An 18,488-nucleotide genomic window follows, 5' to 3' on the forward strand; every position below is an offset into this window, starting at 1 on the left:
CCATCTACAAAGACTGGGAAATACAAACAGCTTCAGGTGGAATAGAATATTCATGATATCCTCTTGCTTTGTTGTTTGTTATGTACATTATATATGTATAACAGCACGATGCTGTGTTTAGCTAATACACTTAGTCTAGTGTAGGATACTTTGATCGTATCAATGGTGAAAAGGGAATAGCAGTTTAAAGGATGGCTCTATAAATCCTTGGTCCAAGACTTACACTACATGTCAGACCAAAAATCATTCTCAAAAGAAACAACAGAGTGCAGTTTGACAGAAACCAAAGGGCTGACTACTGCATGAAAGAAAGAAAAATGTGAACAGATTTTCCTGTTCATCTGTTCCGGAGATGATAAAATATATCACTTTGCAGAGGTATTGAGGTAATTAAGTGCACTTTCCAGGATTCCCTTCGGTCATTGTTTTCTTGGCATGTAACTTTGTCAGCTGCCACCCTCAACGTCCCACAGTTGTTACAGTCTGAGTCTTTATTTCTCCACCATAAGACGTTACAGGACGTGTACAAGAAACCTGCATGCAGTGTCAGAATCCCTGTCTCGGTATACATGAAGACAATGGCTTGTACATACATGGAGGAGAGAGCTGAACTTAATATCCAGAAAATGCTTGGTCCAAAACCATCATGATACCAGCATGTACTTCAAACCATACAATGATTTCCTGTCTTTGCTTCATATATACATACTTGTTTGCACTGAATAAAAAAATATTACGAAAACAAGTTCAACTCCTCTCCTTGTAGTGGTTAGAAACACCATACTAACACAACAATGGCTGACATGTCTATAAGCTTAGCTTGTTGAGGAAAGACACCTAAGGCCACGTTGATTTGATTATATGGATGCCATCCACGCTCGCACCAATTTTCGGCCATTTCCAAAAAAAAAGAAGTTTTCGACCACACAATAAATTGTGCAAAGCAGCTGTAAAATGAGCACAAATATTCCGTAGATTGAAAAAAGTATCAGAAAACAGATAACTAATGCCATAGAATGCCAAAATGAATCTAAAGTCGAAGAATAAGATGTGAAAGGACAGAAAGAAAACAAAATCTATTGTTGGTTGGGGGAGGTACCAGTACAGAAATTTCCAGGTCCGGACATGAACCTGGACCTGATCGCATCTCCATGTAGTAAAGGCTAACTGTCTCTGTACCGTTGACTGTAGAAACTTGGTGCAATCGTGACTATAAACTCTATTTGACTTCGCTCTTGTTGTCTTCTTGGCCCACTGGTTAGACCCCAAATGGCTGCCGACATAGTGTGTACATTTTGTAATTGGCGAAAGCTGTTCCTCTGTTGTTTTTTTGAGGTCTTTTTTTTCGGATTGGTCCAAGAAGAAAAAAAATGTTTTGCACCCGCATGATGTACTGGTCCCTACACCTAACTGTTGGTATACCATACTATGTGTGTTTAGTCCTATGTTCAACCTTCCTTGCCACTTTGATTTCATACTGAAGGCAACTTTTTTTTTGGCCAAACTTTTTTTTATTCGCTCGCTCGCATCAGTTTTGGAGTTCCCGGAGGATGTCATCCATATAATCAAATCAACATGGCCTAAATTAATCTTAAATTGTTTGTGTCCTGGGTGTTTTATAAAAACGAAGAACAAGGATATGGTTCATTGGTGTACATTGATGTATTTCTTAAAGCTTGGGCAGCTTTTAAAGATCTTTGTTACATTTTGTAATATTTTGGCAAAATGCTAGGAAAACAGATAAGCCTTCAAAAGAAAACAGGAAGAAAACAGGACACCCAGTTTACAAGCTAACATAAACTTGTGTAATTAAAAGAATACTTATCTTCACATTTGAAGCTATCCTTTGTTCTTGCCAAGTTATTAGCTGACGTTCCTCAAACCAATACTGCTTCTTCCCTCAGATGCCTGGCAGTATTCACTCCCACCTTTCGTCAAAACGGTTCCAAAACTGTTCAAAAAAGAATTTCCGGCCGTAAAGCTACTTTTGCCGACAAGCTATATTTACTCATTCCAAAGCTTTAGAAATATTAAAATACCAGAGTTTTCATAAAAAACAACAAATACGATCATTGTGCGGCACCTTTCCTACCATTGCTTTAAAACAATCCTCATTAGGCTACAATAAAACATATTTGCTCATTTTGGTAATTTCTCGTCATTTCTGTATCTGTATCTACCCTGTATATAGCCGGTTGACCATCTCCAAAGAAGAAATTTTTTCTGTTTTTTCTGAAATCAGGCGAAAGTTAATGAGCGCGCTGACGTCATCCATAAAATGCTGTGGCCTAAGTTGCACAAACTGTATGTCACTTACGTGATGTCCCGTCGTTTACCAATGGGGTTGTACGTCCTCTCAGCAGATATGCAAAGAGGATTCGTATTGGCATAAACAATGACTTTATTATCATCTCTTTCCAAACTACGCTGTGCTGTAATAAATACATAAGTTTTATCTTTCTTCAGGAAGAAGTGACATTTCTTCATGCAAATTATGTCCACATCCACATTTGTTCTTCCATATTGATAGATAAAGTTTTCTCCGATCTCTCCGATCGAGTATCGGTACCGGTTTTTGGACCAATGAACGTCGGGGAATGGTGGGAGATGTTTGCGTTATGAGGAGAAGCCAGATTCTGTTGCATGGACCAAAAGCGGCCCGCCTATCCACCTGTTTCAGTACTGCAGAAGTAAGAACGTTCACGCACTGTCGATCTGCAGTGATGACGTCAACTGGGCTCCTCACTGCCACGTCGGTTGATTAATTATCAGCTGAAAATTTGTGCAACGTCATTTCTTTCTTGACAGTGCTTTGATAAATGTGGCATGACATTATAGCATACTAGTATTCCAAATTATCATGTGTTTTTTCTTGTCTTTGGATTTTCATTCACTTTCATTTGCTTTAACGTAGTATGACATTGGCTTTTACATGTGATACCAAAAAGTTAAGATAAACCTCTTTGCGTCTTCTGCGAAGAATGGAGCATGAGAGGCAAACATGCTATTGTGGTTTTGCAGGCCATCGTATTCAATCTGAAAAAGTTACATAACGTCTTCAAATAAACGTAAACATTAACAGTTAAGTGTGTGAATATTTGAACCTCAATCTCGATTTCGATAATTTTGGGGTTGGTTTACTATTCAAAACCAGAGACGTATTTTAGCCGTACATTTGAAGACGTTATGTAACTTTCCTCACATCTTTGTAAATAGCGTTACATAACGTCATCAAATATACGTCTAAAAGACCAGCTTATAATGGTGCATATTTTACTTCTAGTCTTGAGCTGGAAGTCACTAGTGAACAGCATTACTGCCCCTACGGCCACATGAGCTACGGGACGAGTGAGTGAGTGAGTGAGTGAGTCTTGATAATCTTGTCAGAGTTGGTCAGCAAATGGTCCGTTTCCAATGTCTAAAGGCCTCTGTTGGCGGACAGCATGGCCTCAGTGATAGGACCTGCAGCTGGCACGATACAGAGATCAGTAAGTTGAGAGATTTTAGTAAATTAATAGCATTCTGCATTCACAGACCCGTCACTATGTACGATCTCATAAAAATGGTATCGGACATTTTGCTGACTCTGCATTGTGATTTTTTCCACATTTCATGCTTTCCGTATTCATTAATACGGGTTTGTGTCTGGGTACAATGATGAGGGATGATGAGTGGATGAACAAACATTTTCGGGTCTCTTACCTCATGATCAGTGGCATGTAGGGTTAAAGCAGAACTCCCAGCGGGTGGCAGGGTCCATTGTGTAGCACCACAAGCCGGGCACAGGCCAATCCCCGTTTGGGTTGCGGCAGTAGTTCTCCGCCAGCTCTGGATGCTTCTCTGGCAGGTACAAACGACGATGTGGAAAGTCGACATCCCATCGCTGACAAGTCTTCCCACTTATCGTCACAGAGACGTTTCCGCGGTAGTCAGATCCAGTAGTACCCATGCAGACTGGAATAAGAAATTGTAAAATGATTCAATCTCTGAATGTTCCCAGGTCTGCATGCAATCTTGCTGTGACGGCAGAACTGGACACCCTCTCAAACTAGAAGCATCTCTCAACGCCATGCAAGACTATATAAGAGTACGCCAGAAGGTGCCAGCTGATAGTCTATCTGCAGACGCCCTTTTCTGCCGCAAGACACTAGAGGAATGTAGTTTTGGCTACGTCTGGCATTCTTCCATGTCATCTGTCTTAAATTCATCACAAATTATTCCATTAATCGACCAACGTTTAAAAGATATATACTTCCAATCTTTCGTGGCAGAAATGCGCAGCAACAACAAATTACGAACATACAGATTACTTAAGACTACTTACAATGAGGAGAAATACTTAAAAATTGCAAACATTCGACGCAGAACAGCCATCACAAAACTTCAGATTTGTTCACACAAACTCCATATTGAAAAGGGCAGACATAACCACATTCATTTGGAGCAAAGAATCTGCCAATATTGCAACCTAAATAAGTTAGAGGATGAGTGTCATTTTATTGTGGGCTGTACTTTATACACCAAGGAAAGAAACGTCCTCTTCGTTGCATGCAAGATGTTTCCTAATTTTCGTTATTTCCTTTTGCAACTAGATAAATCCTGCATCATTGATTACATCTGTCCATATGTTTGCAACTGTCTTAAGAAGCGAGAAGAAGTTGAACCTGTACATACTAGCATATAGTAGTCTCTGTAGATGTAGAAAGATGACACTTTTCTTATATCAAATTGTGCCTTATCGCTATGACCTGCACTTAGCTTGTTATGGCATAAATGTACAATAATGGTCTTTCATTCATTATAGGATCTAATAGATCTTCAATAAGCGAATGAAAGTACTTCGATTCTCCAAATAGTTGTGTAGTCTTATCATTTTCCCTGATGTAGAATGGGTTATTTTCTGGATATCACAGCTGTGACAGCTGGGGCCGAGGCCAACATTCGGAGCTGAAGAAAAAAATCAAATGGAATAAAAAGAGAAAAACGTCAGTCTTTTACCATTCTCCTACGCAGGGGGGACTAAAGTCGTCTAGACGACTCTGGTCCCCTCTGCGTAGGAGAATGTCTTTTACCAACAGGGCAGGTAGGGTGGATGCAGTAGTCCCAGCGAGTGGCGGGGTCCGTTGTGTAGCACCAAATGTAGCTCCCATTACCGCCTGGGTTGCGGCAGTAGTTCTCCACCAACTCAGGATACCCATCTGGCTTGTAAAAACGAAAATGTGGAGAGTCGACATCCCACCGCTGACATGTCTTCCCACTTCTGGTCACGGAGACGGTTCCGCGGTAGTCAGCTCCGTTATTCTCGCCTTTACATACTGGGATAAGTTGCATTATCAAGAAATTAAGCATCATAACGAGTTTCAGTATGTAAGATGTGTTGTACAAAGAAAGGAATATTCTTCAAGAATGACAGTTGTCTATAAAGAAGAAATTAAACAGAGAATGTAAAATGAAATATAAAATATCCACATGACGGCCAGAACATTCAATACGGACAATACCTTGGTTTGCCGAGTCGTTTCTCTTCCTAGAGGAACCTGTTTTGATCATGTGCATAGCATTGCACTCGCCACAGGAGGGACTGCTGAAGTGTGGCCTGCCGACAAACGTGTACAAGTTGGTCTTTGTTGTTTTCTCACTTTCACATGGCCCGTTTTTGGCACTTGAACCTGAAAGATCAGCAAGGAGACATTGAGCACGAGTGAAGAAGCGGCTTGCTGATCACTCTTCATCTGACAAGTTTTACAGCTTGCTTCCTGTGACTTCGGACGATGTTCTCGACTACTACCATACCCTTACAGTTTTCTTGTTAATGTTTTTGGCGACGCCTCAGAGGCTAGACTAATAGTATAGTGTGCGTCCGTTTGACAAAAATTCCCAAAATTCCGCAGCTATGTCAGGAATTTTTCTACCGGCATGTCAGGAATGTCTAGTTGCATCATCCATTTAGAGGAGAATAACTCGGGAATAGATTGACGGATTTTCATGATATTTGGAATGTAGATAGCTTAGGAGATGCCTTACATAATCAAATGCTAATTATGCAAATCAGGGGAAAATTTGCATAATCAATGGAGGCAGCTCATGTATACACTGCATTTCATGTTAGAATACTCAAAAATATACCATATGTAACTCAAAAAGAGAGAAGTATTAGGCTTACTGTTCATACTGTAAATTCCACAGCAATTCGTCCGCGCATGCGCAATTGCACCATCCTTTTGGAAGGGAATAACTCGGGAATGGGCTGATGGATAATCGTGATTTTTGATATGTAACTTCAGAGATGCCTTCCATAAGTAAGGGCTATTAATGCAAACCAGGGGCTAATTTGCAAAATTGATAAGCACAGTTTATTAAGCCACAGTATTTCATAATACTAGGACACTTAAACATGGCACATGTAACTAGAAAAGAAATATCGAGACATCAATTATGTAAATTGTTACCTAATTTACATTATTAATGAGAAATTGCTATTATAGCGCTAAATGACAAAAATTCCAGTCTTGCGACATTTGGCAGGAACATGTACGTTAAGTTGTACATGCAAACGTAAGTAATGCAAATGATGGTCTCGTTTACATAATTTATGAGAAAATGCTACAATAGCTTTCTTTGTTAAGACTTTCATGCTTTGAACACATTGTTATTTAAGTAGAGGAGAGGATCAGCTGGTATCTTTTATGCAAATGGGACCTCATTCGTATAATCAATGAGAAATATTTATAATAGGTCAATCGTCACAAGAGATCGTCTTTCTTGTTAACAGCAACGCCCTAAAATATCCATCGCGTAAAACAATCTTCATACATACAGCCAGGCGAAAGGATAGAACACAAATACAACACACCTACAACAGCAATCATTAATACTTATACCCAATAAAACCATCGCCATGGCAGTAGGGGGCCCCAAATCTAATCGTTTCCAGGTCTCACCAAGACCTATTTACATACCGAATATCAATACAATCCATCTAAGCGTTCTCAAGTTATGCTGGTCTTCTACAAACAAACTCACAAATGCTACCGAAAATATAACCTTCTTGGCAAAGGTAACTAAATAAATGTGATAAAAAGATAGTTTTCATTGCCGGCTAAGACCAACAGGGAGATTGTATACTCACCAAGAACGAAAATCAAACTATTGTACAACCTACAAGATTTCTAACCCTGGAAACCTTCTGCGTCTTTTCAGGCGGCCTGATATGATTACTTTTTGGTGTCCTGTATTTGGGTTGAAGATCACTAGTCTTCTAAGCTTCTAAGTCTTCTTCTAGTCTTCTCTTAATTCGGGACGTCTTGGGCCCCATACACATACACATGCATGTATTGTATACCCAACCCCTGAGAAGTAATGCCATTGGATTTATAATATAAAATTATGAATAAACTTACGAAAAAAAGTCATGTTTACTTACCATGTGAAAATAAACAAGCGATTGCAAGTATAAAGCAGATTCGGACCAACATTTCGTGGTCAGAATATAACAGTCTGCTCCACAAAAATATAGAATGATCAGAATTTGCATGGATATTCTGTGCATTATTACCATGCGGCGTCATCATGCTAATTGGGCTGGTCTGAGATTGGGCGGGCGGACGTTTCGCAATCTCTACTCGCCAAGCCAGCCCGACACGTACACCTTCTTCTGTGGGTCCTCCAAAACAGAAAAATATTGTCCCTGTGCTAAGCGTTAGAATATCCTTAGTTTCATTTTAATGTTAGTAAATGATATGTTTAAACTATATATGTAAGCGAATTTTAATCTGTAAGTTTTAAAATGATCGTAAATCATTAAAATGTGGTATTTTGGTCAGTCTTGCATGCACAACACTTCGATATTGGTTCACAAAGCTTGATGGTTACTGTAAATGCATTTAAGTTCGCGGGCTTTAATTTCGCAGTAGCGGGAAAAAGGTTTCGCGGTGGTTTTCAGCTCACGGTAGCACCATGCACTATAGTTTCATACTGCTATGGGAAAAAGTTTGTGGTGGTTTTAAGTTCGCGGTGAAGTGTCCACCGCGAAAATAAAACCACCTCGATCATTTCTGCATTTTAAGTATTTTACCTCAGCGGGCTTATTTGCATATCTGGACACGACCCGCTGGATGAATCCAAAACTTTCCTCAATAATTAAGCAAATTACCTCCTAATTTTGATATATCTGGATAAAGCATATAAATGACCTAGCATTACTCTATTTCATGCTCACCATCATCCAATAGCCGCATGGTCAGCTTTTTTAAAAAGCATTTCTTGTTTTCTATCAAAGTTATTAAGTCTCTTGCCAGACTAATGTCTCCTTTACAGATACCTCATGAGATTAGTTGTTGGCATGAAAAGAAGAATATTTCACAGATGCCAAATCTTCAATCCAAAATTGGAGGTATGATTGTTTTTGTTGTGTGGGCAAGTGTGGCTTATCTTCAAATAAACATGAAACTTTTATAGCCTCCTTCACCGGCGTCTCTGGGGCCTTGGCAAAATTTTTTTTTTTGAGGGTCGGAGGGGGTTCGATTTGCAATGTTTATCCGGGAATACGCCGGGAAAGGAAAATATGCCGGGAAAGGACAAATGCCGGGAAAGGAATATATAAGGATAAAAGGATATTAAGGATAAAAATACGAATATCCCTCAGACCTGCACATGTTACTAAGACATGAAGAAAATTCAATGTTCAGCGAGATTGTCTGGAGTTGAAGCCACCTACAAAGGCTGGGATATACAAACAGATTCAGGTGGGATTGAATATTCACGGTATCCTCCTGCTTTGTTGTTTGTTATAACGTCCTTGGTTTAGGTTACACACTAGTGTAGGATACTTTGTTCTTATCAATGGTGAAAAGGGAATAGCAATTTAAAAGATGGCTCTTTATCCTTGTTCCAAGGCTTACCCTACATGTAACCAAGGAGCTTTTTATCAGATAAAAGCTCCTTGATCTAACGTTACAGACCAAAAAATCATTCTCAAAAGAAACAACAGTGCAGTTTGACAGAAACCACAACAGGGCTGACTACTGCATGAAAGAAGGGACAATGTGAAGAGATTTTCCTGTTCACAATCTGTACTGGAGATGATAAAACATATTACTTTGCAGAGGTAGGTAATTAAGTTCACTTTCCAGGATTCCCTGCGGTCAATGTTTTCTCTAGGCATGTAACTTTGTCAGCTTCCATCCTGAACTCAGTACACCATGTCCCACAGTTGGTACAGTCTGAGTTTTTATTTCTCCACCATAAGACGTTACAGGACGTGTACAAGAAACCTGCATGCAGTGTCAAAAGTCTGAATCCCTGTCTCGGTATAGATGAAGACAATGGCTTGTACATACATGGAGGAGAGAGCTGAACTAAATATCCAGAAAATGCTTGGTCCAAAACCATCATGATACCAGCATGTACTTCAAACCATACAATGATTTCCTGTATTTGTATTTGTACATACTTGTTTGCATTGAATAAAAAAATATTACCAAAACAAGTTCAGCTCCTCTCCTTGTAGTTGGTTAGAAACACCATACTAATAAAACAATGGCTGACATGTCTATAAGCTTGGCTTGTTGAGGAAGGACACCTAAATTAATCTTAAATGGTTTGTGTCCTGGGTGTTTTATAAAAACAAAGAACAAGGATATGGTTCATTGGTGTACATTGGTGTATGTCTTAAAGCTTTGGCAGCTTTTGAAGATCTTTGTTACATTTTGATATATTTCAGAAAAATGCTAGGAAAACAGATAAGCCTTCGAAAGAAAACTGAAAGGAAACAAGACACCCAGTATACCAGATAAGATAAACTTGTGCAATTAAAAGAATACGTATTTTCACCATACATCTTAATATCTACTGTATGTTGGGTCCACTGAGAATCACATATGAGAGTCCATATCTAACTTTCAAAACTGCAGGGTCACTTTTGAATTGCCATAATTCACAAGATGACACAATACTGTCTGACTGGTAGAAATGCTATCTTTCCTGCTATAGTTTCACACCATTTCATATATATATACAGTCATGTACTAATGACAATCACACAGTTTCCACATATGATGTTATTCATAAATATACCATTGTATGGTCCTGAATGCTGACATTACACAGCTTGATTGTATACAAAAAGTTATTAACAAGAACAAGGTGATTAAAAAGTTCTGCTTAAATTACTTACAAGGTATGACGAGATATTGCAGATATTGCATATACAACCTGACATGGTACAAATTTGCATCTTGTTTTTCAATAAGAATATTTATACACTGTTACAGCCTCTTCCACTGCATCATAAGTTAACTCTCTTAGATTAATATTCTCCTGTTTCTATTATGCACCCAACCCCCTGGCTCACAACTTGAAGTGCTATCCAGCTGCTGTGGAGTCTACCTTCTACACCATTGATGGGCCTGTACAATACAAGAAATCATCCCAGCCACAATTACAGGCAAACAAGCTACTTATAATACAGGCATTTCACACACACCACCATAAGAGGATCTTCACAGCACCAGAAATATCAAAGCACAGATTTGAATGTTAGGATTTCAGACTATAGAAGCTGACAATTCATCAGAATCTGCTGCATTTCTATGGATGTCACTTCTCTGTATAACAGAGTTGGATAACTATACACAACATGTACCTGACTACATTGTTGAGTTAGGCACTGTGCAAGCTTCAACACAAACTGAGATCCCAGCACACCTCCCCGTTTTGCTGTGTGTGTATTTGAATTTTCTCTTGATATGGTACATTATTTTGCTATACATGTACGTAGTTCTTATACATTGCACCGTTAGATAATGTCTTGGTTACATTCAGTAATATGAGCAAGGCATTTCTTACATTCAAAATGGCAATCCAAAATTTTCCTCTTCACAGAAACTTGAAGCGTAGATCAGAATCGAAAGGAAATGCCACACTTTGTTAACATCTGTTCTGCCCCATTCTTAATGTGCTATCCCCTATGACTGTTCGCAATGTACAAGTAATACAACAATCTCTGCACATCTTAATGAGAACTTTCTGCATGTTCTATATGACACAGGTACATGTATGATAGGACATGTATAACAGTCATCGTCTGCATATATAGCATTTCAGTAGATATTCTTAATCTATATAGCTATTGCTTAAAGTGTGAGTATTCTCAAAAGAAAAGGGACAGGGAAAGAAAAATGGTCACAAGCTTGACATGTGTGTTCTAACTCACCATATTTCTACAGACACTTTCAAGTCTTGTCAAACTTGAAACAATCCCAAATTGCAACAAAATCATGTTGTCACTCTGACTTTCCCATCAAGGACATACATGTTAGGACAGTTGTTTTGTCAACAGAGCAGATATCATGAATGACTGCTAGAAAAATATGACTGTCATAAATGGATGATAATTGCAGTGAAATAATATACTGTGACATTTGCAGCATCTCAACCCTTGTCCTGCTGGAATTATTTTTCACGAATACATCTTTGCAGTGCTGACTCTTTAATCAGATCATTAAACTTCTCTACACTGCTGCTGCAGAATTGCCTCCACGTTGGTGGGTTTGGCTTCAGTATGATATGACTACCGTAAGTGTCAAATACCCATATATGTATGTGGTATCCACATACAGGCATCCCGTATCGGCCGTATGTATAACCTGTAGACATACTGTATGGGTGCAGCAGCAGGACAAGGGTAAGAAAGGCAACGGTAACCTGTTGTCACTGCAATACCAGTGTAACAATTGTAAAATACCAAAAATGTTTCCCTAAGTCTTTCCCAGGTTTTAGGCAGAGACAAGAAACATGATATATATTTACATGTAAGAAAAGTTAACATCTCATTCAAAACCATCCAACCATGTGAAGCATAGGACAGAAGCTCAGATTTTGGCACATATTATTGCAGTTCAAGTTTGACAAGGAGTATACACCACATAGTACATGTACAGAACACTTGCGTAGTTTCACATTTGCATACTTTGTTTCTGAGAAGATGGTCAGACAGAGAAAATATACAGACTGTATACATAACTAGTTATTTGGAATGTCCTTAGGGCTTCCCTCTGGATTGTGCAACATCAAACCCAAATAAGGATTGGGTTATTCCATTCTCACTCAGGGTAGTTCCTTCACAGTTGTGTCCATCTACAGCAAACTGTACAAAATTCTTCAGCTCACCACAGAGTGGTGAAATTGCAACAGCAGTTTCAAATTTCCTGATCTTGAAGAGACTTAAATCAATACTGTACACGTCAGTTGATATTTACATCAGTAAAAACCACTCATCATCTTTCACTCATTCTGTCACGAAAGCGTCCTGGAATAAGCTATATCCCCATTCATGTTTTAATGGTATGGTCCGATGGAAAATAAAGCTATGGCGCAGTCAGAGGCTGCTTGGCTGCCCATTGGTCAGTATTGAGGCGATGAGAGATTTCTTCTTGATCATGTGTTTGGAACATGATCGTTTCACGACTAGTCATGTGATCTTGCACTGCACCAAACACGCCCCTGCCCTCCCCGTGCAGAGTGGCGCAGCCTGGAAGAAGAAAACAAATAAAATACCCGTCAATTTTACATTCAAGGCTGCACAGTACGTGTTGTGTATTTCATGCCAAAGATTTAACATGTGACTGAACAGTGATCTAACTGGTGACCTGTAGTACCAGGGTCCATTATGGTTCCCCCATCCACAGCTGTTACAATCGATAAGGGAAGATCCAGCAGATTACAGCCACATTGATTGGTGGCCTCTCTGCCGTGGGCTGCACACTGCAGTCCAATTCACCAAAATAGACGACTAACCATGTTTTTCTGGGACATGGGCAAACCTTGACCCATCAAAAGGTCAAACTTAAAAAGGTGATACTAGTTTATCACAGAACATTGATTTATACATTATTGTTGACAGAATAGATATTTTTGGCCTGATATTTGCAACCTATTGATCTTTTACGCTTTTCTGCGAGAAGTATCAAGAAGGGAAATCCAGTCCCCATGCAGTAATTCTTTATGGGAAGGGTTACAATTATGGGGACAATTCCAGAATGTTCCATGTCTTACCTGGTTCCACTCATTGGTCTGTGGGTCATAGCACTCTACTGTGTTTAGGTAACTCTGCCCGTCATACCCTCCCACTGCATACACCCTGTCTCCTAGCAACGACACGCCCACAGCATCCCTGGGAACACTGAGGGGGGCAACTGTCGTCCACGTGTCAGTTTTGGGATCATATCTGTGGAAGAATGAATGAAGGAAAGAAGAAATAGTTTAATCATTGTGAAAGTACATGTATATTCAACCTATTGTCTGAGTCATATACTTTTGTCAATTCCAAATATGTAACAGTCTGTATTGCCTTTCTCCTGTTAATCATTCCTCTCTTATTTGAATTATAGTGGGAAAATGTAGAATTGCAGGCAAAAAACTTTTGAGGTTCAAAAATGTAGACTTTTGAGGTCACAGAGATTGCTTTGGTAGAAGGTGACAACACTTCCGTGAACATGTCAATGTACATGGATCAAAATTCTTTCTTCTTCCTGTAAGTTATGTCCTGCCAAAGCCCTCATTTAGGAAACATGGAGATAGAAATGGAATTTTTCCCTCACCTTTCTACACAGTCTGTGAAGCGTGAACCGCTGTTACTCGCAGGAGCGTCGTGACCGCCGATGGCGTACAGACATTCGTTGCACACGGTGACCCCCACGCCACCTCTTCTCTTGGACATGGGTGCACACATGGTCCACTTGTTGGTGTGGGGGTCATAGCACTCCACTGACCTGAGACACGAACTACCATCCCTCCCTCCTACAGCATACAACCTGAGGGAACACAGTAACATCATATTGAAGTTTTTAACTGTCAGTCAACACAACAAATTTTCGGTTGCACATCTGTCGACCGAAAATTGTAGCACCTATAGTGTCACATTAGTTATAAAATTCCACTTTATCCAGAAAGTTTCTAAACTCAAACACATTCATCTTGCTTTCCGATAAGTGCAATTAAAGAGACACTTTTTGGGAGAAGATGGTAAGATAGCATCTACTTGTCTCAGAGCGAGTTTTATTTGATCGATGGAGATGATTTCTTAAGTTGTTATGTCCTGTAAGATAAGCCTTCAGCTTTTAGGTCACTTCGTTCCCACAGGACAAACTGTGATCCAATAATTCAGCCTAATGTCCGCTCCCTGTGGATATCAAAGTGGCAAGAATGCAGACTTCCAATCACTTTCCATTCTTTCCATTTCTTTCCTTCTTGCTGAACAATCTACTTACTTTGCTGCTTATCAGATTGACCTAGAAATGCCATCTTGTCTTAGGAAACAGTGAATTGAATTTATTTCTTAATAGAAAATTCGATAAATGAAATCAACAGTACTTATGCAAAGAATGAGACTTCAAATAACTATATATTGTTATCATTCAGTAAATCCTAGTTTTCATCACTTTTTGAGTCATTCTAGCACAGCATAAAACTGAATCACACATCATTCCAGTAACATCATCAATATCTGCTATACTAGAAAACGGATATGAACATTCAATATCAAATGTTTTGTCATCTAGTTTGCCATCTTTTTCTAATCCCTTGAATGATAACCTGGACCCTGGTAATCCCCCTTACATGTACATTATGTCTTCTTATGCATCATATTCTCATCTCCACCCACAGCTAAGACCCAAGCCATGAATCACAGCCTGGCTTCTTGTAGTGAAACTCTAGAACAGCAGTCCCTACCAGAATAGATTGTCAGCATTAAGTTACAACAAGGTTATGACATTGCATGTAAGAAAGCTCTACATTTCCTCTAACATAAATTTACAGTTACATAATATGAAAAAGATGGATATTCATGTCATCTGAAAAACTCCCTTAGACATTCGGCAAAATCCATCAGTACAGAGCTTCCAGAATAAATTGTCAGCAGGGAGTTACAACAAGTTTATGATATATGACATTGGATGTGGGAAAGCTCTAAATTTCCTCATAACTGTTACATAATACGTAATTCGATGAGACACTCATCAAAATCCATCCCTACAGAGATTCCAGCAGTGAAGACACCAGCAAGTCATGATTGCTCTACATTCTGTACCTTCCTTTTGTATCATGATGTTATACATGTAAGAATCCATTTCCCTACACACAGTTGCCCTATCTATGTTATGAAACAATCCTAATAAAAATTGCTCGAGGCACCCTTCAAACACAGAACCCCCATTTTACGTCCTGGGTGCAGCCCCACTGAGATGCTCTTCCCAGGATTCGAACCAGTGTCTCCCAGTCACCAACTACTTATTAGAACCAGGACCTCAGCTACATGTAGATGTGAGGCTGCTACCAGTTGAACATCCCTTTATCCTGATAACAATGTATGACAACTGCAATATCTCCTGATTCCTCCATGTATCACTAATTGATCTCATTATTGTTTTTCATATTCCCTGCAATACACTTTATTGATTTCCATTGCTTATGAGATTTGAAAACATAACATTTTACTCAGAGAAGACAAGCTCCTTGAAAGTTGTTCTTGCTATGACATTTTCTTAAGAAGCTGGAAGATGGATGGCCAAGTAAGGCATTCCTGCTTTCTGTAAAACTTTCATTACCTGGCTGTTTGTTGGTGTCATTGTGGGAATACAGCACCAGACAATGTAATAAAACTGTCAAAATTGCTGACACTCAAATGTGCAAGTTTCCTCTCGACTGTCACCTCCAGTCGTGTCATTACTGTCATGTGTTTCTTTTTGTTCTACGCATCAAGTAAATGTGAAAAGTTTTACACATGATGCAATGTGAAATCTTGCCTTGTGTGATTTCCATTGAGACAGGGATACCATTACCACTTAACAAAAGTTATTCCCAACATGCCAATGTGTCAGCATGTAACAGCGTGTGAGCTTCAATTCAAATTCTAACATCATAGCAAGCTTCCTTCAAAGTTGTATTTCAAAGCAAGCTACAATGCAAGATTCTTTTGCAATGGTAGTTAACATTATACTCCTTAATTACATGTCTCTAGATAGAGAATGATACTGAGTGTCGTTCTTTTCTTTGACCAACAGGCACACCAATTTCAAATCAGACATGAGTGTAGAAAGATTGCATCATCTGCTGCTGCTTTGAATGCCTGTCAGTAATGCAAATGCAACTCTCTAAATTACGACTATCAGTAGTTCAGTCCAGGAAATGACAACACTGTTCAATGACAGATTAAAATAGAGCATCACAAGTCAACTTTACGGACGTTGAAACCCAAGACAAATGCCAGTCCATTACTACCAATTGACCCCCTCCCTCCCGAAATAACCATGATTGCTGAGCCAGTCATCCCTCAGTGTGTCAGACGGCACTGCCTCCACTTGATTTAAAGTGTAGGATTAAAACCTAATGGCAATTAAACCCCAAATCAATAGAATTTAATGGTGGAGAAAGCCCAAGGAAGGAGGAGACGAAAGGAGCAATTAAGGCATGGCCATTTCTCATCACATGCTACCTTGAAAACTTTGGTATGCAGGTTGAGAAATGATGCTATTTTTCCAACCACAAAATCAAATCAAACAAGACTTGATCTTTGATGTATGTCAGCACTGACGGTTAGACATGGCTTGGTATAAGACGCAGAATCCCTTATCTTTCATCCTGCACACATTAACCCAATAAACAGAAGGCAATTTGATCCATTGACTAGGGTTGATCTCTGGCAGACTGTCAATGAGTTCATCCAACTCATCTTAGATTCTACGGTATTTCTATCTGTCAGCAATGTTAGATATTGCAATCTGTATCTCACACATGAAAAAGTACAGTTTGCAGTCTTGTTTTGAATGTGTTTTGTCTAATCTCAAATCATAAATATCAACCTAACCATACAGTATCTCTGAAATTTCCACACTGCCATTTCCAGGTGGATAATGTTTGCAAGATTTCCACATAGATTGCAACTTACCACCATCTAAATTCAACCCCCCATTTGGCAATAATCCAAAATTTCCACTGGAATACCACAAAGAGAAAAGATTGCGACTTTCAAGTGCAAAGGCAAGCAACTATGAGACGTGTAGCTAATCAAAATAGCATGACTGTCCATCCCTTGCTGCATGTGGTTTGTTCCCTATGTGCCAATCTGTGTAAGACACAGTCAAGGCTGCACATCTGTCTGTGCCCAATCAATAAAATGTAATCAGCGCTGGTCTGAACTCCAGCAGTGCTTCGGTCAGCTATTACAGTCTTTAGGGCATGTAGGCATGAAGACAAGTGATAATTGCCATGTCAGTATTACCTCTGTAAATCGTCAGTAAAAACTGCGCACGGACAGAAATCTGAGCAGCCCGCAAGTACATGATCGTTCTGAACACTCTGATTGGTTTATCAAGGTGCAATGCTGTGTATGCCCCAAGGGTTGTTAGAACAAAATTGTTTTCTTTCCCAGTGAACCCTGTAAGGGACAGTAAAACTAACTGCCCAGTTCTCTCCCTCATAGCTGGAAGGACATAAAAGTCAGTCGTCCAGAAACTGCACCATGCAGTTATTTCTCTAGCCACCCATATAAGGTGACCATGAACAATTTGCTTACCGTTGGCAAAGTGCACTCATACAGTTAAGTCTTAGGCTTTTTTACACCAAGTATATCTGTCATGATTCTGTCCTTGCAGAAGAAGAATAATGCCTGATACTGTGATAAAAATGCTTTAAAGATTTCTTCGTATTGAAAAAAATAGTGCCAGTGAGTATGGTGTTGCTTACTTTCCACCCTGTACAGCGACCCCGACCGTACTCCGTGGCGTAGACATGGGCGCAACGTAGTTCCACTGTCGGGCCTGCGGGTCCCACCTCTCTACCGTGTTCAGGTAACTCCAGCCATCATGGCCGCCTACCGCGTACATCGGACCCTCCAATACTGCAACACCTGAAGGAATGGACATTCTTGTTTGATGTACTGTAAAAGGTGAAATGTCTTTCTGCCATTTAAGTAACTCCAGCAATGTTTACTGTATCTAACACTTAAAACAGCATTACATGTATGTAGCTCTAAAGTTTAAGAATCAAGACTGCTTCTCTAGGCTAACTTACCTAGTCCATGTCTGTGTGTGACATTCGGTGGCATGGAGGTCCATTGTTTGGTTTGGGGGTTGTAACATTCCGTGGTATTTAAAGTTTTCAGTCCATCCCTGCCTCCAACTAGGTACAGTTTTTCCTTTAGGACTGCCACACCAAACTGCAGTCTGCGTCCGTTCATACTGGCCACCTGTGTCCAGGTGTTTGTGCGAAGGTCAAATTTCTCTATACTGGTTGCACCTAGAGCCGGGGGGGGGGGGGGGGCAATATATATGTCATCAACTTTATAACATCTACTTCAAGCATGCAATTGAAACTGCTTCTGGGCACCAATACTCAAAAGAATTTATGTACAAAAAGTCTTTTGAGAAGAGACTTTGACCTTATGTTTCCATGGTGTCATGGAGAAGGAAAAATTTGTAAATAACCATACG

The 18,488-nt window shown here is 39.6% G+C and overlaps 2 protein-coding genes across 4 annotated transcripts in view; both read right to left on the reverse strand.

Annotated features, from left to right (window-relative positions):
• Window positions 1-2,265: 2,265 nt before the first annotated feature.
• On the reverse strand, window positions 2,266-5,789 carry LOC118418892 (plasminogen-like). Of its 3 annotated transcripts, XR_004831556.1 has the most exons (5): window positions 5,502-5,789; window positions 5,073-5,315; window positions 3,703-3,954; window positions 3,376-3,468; window positions 2,266-3,289 (listed from the first exon to the last, which is right to left on the reverse strand). XR_004831556.1 is itself a non-coding variant. In XM_035825009.1 (4 exons), exons 1-3 carry the CDS (start codon window positions 5,554-5,556, stop codon window positions 3,710-3,712), a joined length of 543 nt encoding a protein of 180 aa, XP_035680902.1. In that variant the 5' UTR covers window positions 5,557-5,789; the 3' UTR covers window positions 3,355-3,468; window positions 3,703-3,709. The 3 variants fall into 3 exon arrangements, 2 of the variants coding, with proteins under 2 accessions (XP_035680902.1, XP_035680903.1); XM_035825009.1 differs by lacking the exon at window positions 2,266-3,289 and having other exon boundaries at window positions 3,355-3,468; XM_035825010.1 differs by lacking the exon at window positions 2,266-3,289 and having other exon boundaries at window positions 3,374-3,462.
• A 3,426-nt stretch (window positions 5,790-9,215) lies between these two features.
• LOC118418825 (kelch-like protein 5) overlaps window positions 9,216-18,488 on the reverse strand; it is a 33,828-nt gene continuing 24,555 nt past the window's right edge. Inside the window, exons 5-9 of the mRNA XM_035824887.1 lie at window positions 18,070-18,294; window positions 17,743-17,905; window positions 13,599-13,811; window positions 13,054-13,225; window positions 9,216-12,529 (exon numbers count right to left, since the gene is read on the reverse strand). Of these exons, the coding sequence (XP_035680780.1) occupies window positions 12,470-12,529; window positions 13,054-13,225; window positions 13,599-13,811; window positions 17,743-17,905; window positions 18,070-18,294 (833 nt within the window). The 3' untranslated portion in view covers window positions 9,216-12,469. The remainder of the gene's footprint in view (window positions 12,530-13,053; window positions 13,226-13,598; window positions 13,812-17,742; window positions 17,906-18,069; window positions 18,295-18,488) is intronic.

The sequence above is a fragment of the Branchiostoma floridae genome, chromosome 7 (genome assembly GCF_000003815.2).
Source record: "Branchiostoma floridae strain S238N-H82 chromosome 7, Bfl_VNyyK, whole genome shotgun sequence".
Lineage (NCBI taxonomy): Eukaryota > Metazoa > Chordata > Leptocardii > Amphioxiformes > Branchiostomatidae > Branchiostoma > Branchiostoma floridae.